General features: G+C 38.0%; 1 protein-coding gene across 1 annotated transcript in view; it reads right to left on the bottom strand.

Moving 5' to 3' along the window:
* ADGRF1 (adhesion G protein-coupled receptor F1) overlaps positions 1–6,000 on the bottom strand; it is a 42,564-nt gene that overhangs the window by 16,720 nt on the left and 19,844 nt on the right. Inside the window, exons 6-7 of the mRNA XM_025383342.1 lie at positions 5,154–5,254; positions 3,919–3,977 (exon numbers count right to left, since the gene is read on the bottom strand). Coding sequence (XP_025239127.1) covers positions 3,919–3,977; positions 5,154–5,254 — 160 coding nt within the window. The remainder of the gene's footprint in view (positions 1–3,918; positions 3,978–5,153; positions 5,255–6,000) is intronic.

Below are 6,000 nucleotides of genomic sequence, written 5' to 3' on the forward strand. Positions count from 1 at the left end.
TACATGGCATTGGGTCCACAGGAATAAAGCAAACAGAGCTTATATTCTAGTGGACAAGGCAAGGCAAATAAAAAACAAGTATCCACCAAAAATACATACATATATATATATAAATTTATCTGTATATATACTTACCCTCCACCTAGCCATGCTCACTGGGAATATCTATATATATACAGATATAATTATGGGACCCCACATTAAATAAAGCTGGTTAGTGAAGGCTTTTTTGTGCTGAGGGTCTTTGAAGCTGAGGCCTGCGGCCAGCTATGCAAAGAAAAAAAGCCAGCTATGCAAAGAACATTGGTGTGGAATGTCAGCACGCGTAAAGGTCCTGAGGCAGGAAAATGCCTGTGAGTTTGACAAGCTTAAATACTAGGATGATTGAAATTCAACAGCAAGGGAACAATAGCAGGAGATGATATTGGAGTGGTACCAGGAGCCAGATCTCATAGGACATTAGAGTTGGGATTTCATTCTTTATTAAAAAGTTTTCTTCTTTATTAAAAGGTAGTGGCATCATAAGATTTATCTTTTAAGACCATAAGGGCTGCTGTGTAGAAAACAGATGGAAGGGAAGCCAGCAAGGAACAGGGAACCCAGTTAGGAAAGAGCTGGTGGTGGCTTGAACTAGTTGGGTGGCTGTGCATGTGGTCAAATTCAGGTTTTATTTGGAGCTAGAGCCATAGAACTTACTAATGGAGAAGATTTGGGGTATGAAAGAAAGAAATTAGTCAATAATTCCAAGGAATGGAAAAGCAAGTTTTTGTATACTCTTACAATGGAGTACTACTGGGCTACAAGAAGGAAGGAAGCACTGATAGAAAAATGAGGATGAATCTCAATGACATTATGCTGAGTGAAAGAAACCAAACACGAAAAAAAAAAAAAAAAACAAAAAAACAAAAACGGGATTATTCTATTTACGTGAAGTTCTGGAATAGACTAAACTTTTGGGGTTGTGAGAATGCTCCATCTTGATAGGAAGGGACTTGCACAAGCTTTTGTCAAAGCTGCTCGAGTTGTACCCAAAGTTTGAGCACATAACGGTGTGCAAGTTATACCTCAATAAAAGAAATTATAGCACAGGATGGCTCCAAGGATTGGGTCTCTGCAAGTGGAAGAATAGCATTGCTGTAATGGAAGTAGGGAAGACAGTGGGAAAAATAAGTTATAGGTTAGGAAGGGGAGAGTCAGAGGATTCCCAGTTTGAACATGTGACATTTGACATGCCGGCTGGAAAACCAAGTGGAGATTTTCAAGTAGGCAGTTGGATATTTGGGTCTGGAGTTCAGGGGAGTGCCCAAGCTCAAGTAATAAATTTAGAATCTATCAGCATACAGATGTGTTTGAAACCATGAAAGCACGAGATCACATATATTAAGTCAATCCTGCAAAAATAAATCACAAGATAAGCAGTGTATCATTCCCATTTTATAGATAAGAGAACTGAGGCCCAATGAGAAGTTGGGTCAGAAAATTATTCATTACTAATTGATCAGAAGCTCTGCAGCTCAAATTCGTACTACATTGAACTTCTGCTCACAATGTATAAATAAGTGCAGACACCCTTTTGTGTAATGATGGTCGCAATACCTTTACATCGATATGTCCCTTCTATTGATTACAAAGTATTTTCCTGCTTATTATTGATTTGATTTAATGAAGTTAAACCAGGTTCCACAGGTGTATAACTGTCTTGTTTGACAGATAAGTAAATACAATGAGAGATTAAGATTTATTTTAATCTGGGCATGGTGACTCATGCCTGTAATTCCAGCATTTTGGGAGGCCAAGGTGGGTGGATCATTTGAGGCCAGAAGTTTGAGACCAGCCAGGTCAACATGGTGAAAACCTTCTTTATTTTTCAAAAGAATTTTTTAAAAAGACATTTATTTTAAATCATATATGCAAAATGTAAAACTTTAGACTGGGCTTGGTGTCTCATGCATGTAATCTCAGTATTATGGGAAGCTGAGGTAGGAAGATCACTAGAGCCCAGGAGTTTAAGACCAGCCTGAGCAACGTAGCAAGACCTCAACTAATTAGCCAAGCATGATGGCACATGCCTGTGGTCCTAGCTACCAGGGAGGCATAGGTGGAATTGCTTGAACCCAGGTGGTCAAGGCTGCAGTGAACTGAGATCGCACCACTCCACTCCAGCATGGACAACAGAGTGAGACCCCATATTAAAACAAAATGAAGCAAAACAAAAGTAAAACCTCAAAAGTTGTAGTTTATAGACTTGTGCCTACTTTTACTGTGATTTTGTCTACAAATTATTGCAGACAGCTTATAAGATATACATGATAGAATATAAAGTAGAAGTATAGATAGAAAACAAGGATAACAGAAAAGAAAAATATGAATATTGAAAGTATGATTAACTATATAAATCTCAATATAAAAAAAGAAGCAGTGTTTTTGCTAGTATTGAATTTTAAAGAAAACTATACATGTATGACTTAAAAGGACAATGCCCAGGACAATGTGTTGATAGCAAATGCTGTTGAAAATTTTCTATGGGTTGGCCGGACGCAGTGGCTCACACCTGTAATCCCAGCACTTTGGGAAGCCAAGGCAGGCGGATCACAAGGTCAGGAGATCAAGACCATCCTGGCTAACACGGTGAAACCTGTCTCTACTAAAAATACAAAAAAATTAGCCAGGCATGGTGGTGGGCACCTGTAGTCCCAGCTACTCGGAGGCTGAGGCAGGAGGATGGCGTGAACCTGGGAGGTGGAGGTTGAGAACGTGCCACTGCACTCAAGCCTGGGTGACAGAGCGAGACTCCATCTCAAAAAAAAAAAAAAAAAAAGAAAAGAAAAGAAAAGAAAAAGAAAATTTCCTATGGGTGTTTTTAAGTTAACTGTGAAAAAAATATAACAAGTCAAGTTCTCTGACCTCTAAGCCACTTTCTCTAACAAGCAGACAGACTATTAATAGTTGGTAATTAATGTACACGTAGATAACTAACTAAACAACTTTTGGAATTAAGGCATAAACAAAAAGATAATTTACTAAATATTTCTTTATTTGCTGTAAACAATGACTACTGGGTTTTGAACTATGATGTATACATGATGTCTGTGCAAAGATATTTCACCCAAAGCCCCACTTCTGGCTCCGAATTATAAGACATCATATCTCCTGTGGTTGCTGAAGGAGAAAATCCACCCTTTGGCAACCCACAACCCTTATCCCCAACCCTCACTTTTTCCCATGGACGAGCACCATGATCTCCTGCCTTCTTCCAAGTTTCTGCCCTACTACTATTGTTTTGTAGTTCTACTCACTGACCCACAGTTTTGAGAATGCTTTTCAATATTTAAGGTCCTAGGCCAGATGTGGTGGCTCATGCCTGAAATCCCAGCACTTTGGGGGCTGAGGCAGGCAGATCACCTGAGGTCAGGAGTTTGAGACCAGCATGGCCAACATGGTGAAACCCTGTCTCTACTAAAAATATAAAAAAGTTAGCTGGATGTGGTGGTGGGTGCCTGTAATCCCAGCTACTTGGGAGGTTGAGGCAGGATAATCTCTTGAACCCCATAGGCAAAGGTTGCAGGGTTACAGTGAGCCTAGATTGCGCCATTGCACTCCAGCCTGGGTGATTAAATTAATTTAATTTAAAAATTTTTATTAAATTTTAAATTTTTAAATTAAAAATTAATTTTAATTTTTACAGAGTGAAACTGTCAAAAAAAAATTTAAGGTCCTAAACTCACTTAAGTAAGAATCCAGGCTTTCCTCTTCAGACTTTTTAAAGCATTACAGATCCTTCTTCACTTAGTAAAAATCCTACCATAAAGATGAATTCTGTCCTGTTTTCTGTCAGGGTCATCTAAAAACAGCACTCTGCCTTCTGCAGAACTGGCGCCCAATTCTTAGATGCCCTTCTAAGACCATTGTGTTACTTACCGAAATTGGGTGACCTGAACAGACTCAAAACCTTGAATTCTTTTGTATGCTTTTTTAAGCTTAGAAAGAGAACAAAGAGCAATGTGTTAATTCTTCTTCCCATACTTCAGAAAGACATTTGAGCAAAAAGTTGAAACAGACAATAAATAAATCAACAGTAGCAAAGCAGTAACGAAAAGAGACACAGTGGGAAATAATTGCATGTCATACAAATACAGTTAAAATAACAGTTGTGAATGTATACACACACACACATCCATACATATACATGTATAAAACGTACATTTGAGATTGCTAATATATTGTGAATAACCAACTGCTTAGAATAGGAGATGAATTTGATGCCAGATCATAGAATAAATTTACCCAAAATCCATTTTTCCTTGGCTATTAATTTTTACAGGTACTTAGACTGAATCCATCTATTAAGTATTTGCTCGGGTCTTCAGTTAGAGCTACACCTGAGCCAGCATCCTAGGTGGAGGGACACTGATCTAGTTTTTATGTGACTTTATTATAAAACTGAGAGTTTTGCTTATTAACTCTCTTCACTCTCTAACAACAGAGTTTTCTTTATAGAACAAATCCCAAATGCTGACAATTGAGCTTAGATCACGAATTTTTTTTTCTTTTTCTTTTTCTTTTTTTTTTTTTTTTTTTGAGGTGGAGTCTCACTCTGTTACCCAGGCTGGAGTGCAATGGCACAATCTCAGCTAACTACAAACTTCACCTCCCGGGTTCAAGCGATTCTTGTGCCTCATCACCTGAGTATCTGGGATTACAGGTGTATGTCACATGCCCTGCTAATTTTTGTATTTTTTAGTAGAGATTGGGTTTCACCATGCTGGCCAGCTGGTCTCGAACTCCTGACCTCAAGTGATCTGCCTACCTCAGCCTCCCAAAATACTGGGATTACAGGTGTGAGCCGCTGCACCCAGCCCATAAACATTTTTTATAAAAAATAAAAAGAGAAAATAATCAAGAACTCTTAGTATATTACTCAAATAAGTGAGCAAAACTGAACACAGCAAAAGTGCAAAGAAGTCAGCTGCTAAACTTTCCTAGAAAGAAGATGCTCAGAGAATTTCAACTGTGGGCAGAGCAAATAACTGCTCTGTAATAGCTCACTGAAAATGAATAATTAAGAATATATATTAAATATACATGCTGAATTGAAAACATTTGAACTTGAGCGTAGCAAACAATTCCTTATATAATTAGTAGAAAGAGCTTACTTGAATTTCAATTCCAGTTGCGTATTTGGAGTATATAGCAGAAGATGAATTCAAAAGGTCATTTGTAAATCTTTCATTAATTTTGAAAGTGCCCCAAATCTCTGTAGGAAATAAAAATAAGTTTATAGATATAATATATTTCTAACTTGATTTTATTAGTAGCACACAATTATAGAAGTACAATTTGGAGTCATCTATTCAACAGTGATGTTTCAAATTTTTTTCATAAGAAATATTCACCTAAAATAACACAGGATGCATACATAAAACCAGAGTTTTCAATTGCAGATTTGGAACAGTTAATAGGGAAGTACTGGTAGTCAAGGCAACCTTAAAACTAGGTAAATGCGTGGCCTCTCATGTGTCACTAACGAAAGCATTCACTGAACACTGAAATGTGTCTTCATCTAGGCAATAAGCTTAAGCATTGTCCCTATTAAAAATTAAACGACGACACTAACAGCAGCACTACTTGCTAACTCCAACACCTTCCTTACCTACCCATTGCCAGTACTTCTCTGCACTGGAACAATTCTCTATGTGGACAAATCCCATTTATCCTTCATTCAGGACCTAATCAAATGTCATCTCTTCCACAAAGGTCTTCTCTAATCCTCAGATGCAGAGTCTTTCTGTCCTATAAATTCCTACAGTACTTTATCCCTATCTCCCTCCCAGCCTCTTACATATTCCTAAACATTGATTTGTGTACGTCTCATCTATGCACATCTCCACAGTACTGTGGGAAGCTCCTCATAAGTGTCATCCCTGTCTGATCCAGCTTGGTATCTTTCAAAGATGGATTAGACATGAACCATCTTCCCTTCCCTTCCCTTCCCTTCCCTTC

Source organism: Theropithecus gelada, chromosome 4 (assembly GCF_003255815.1).
Source record: "Theropithecus gelada isolate Dixy chromosome 4, Tgel_1.0, whole genome shotgun sequence".
Taxonomy (NCBI): Eukaryota; Metazoa; Chordata; class Mammalia; order Primates; family Cercopithecidae; genus Theropithecus; species Theropithecus gelada.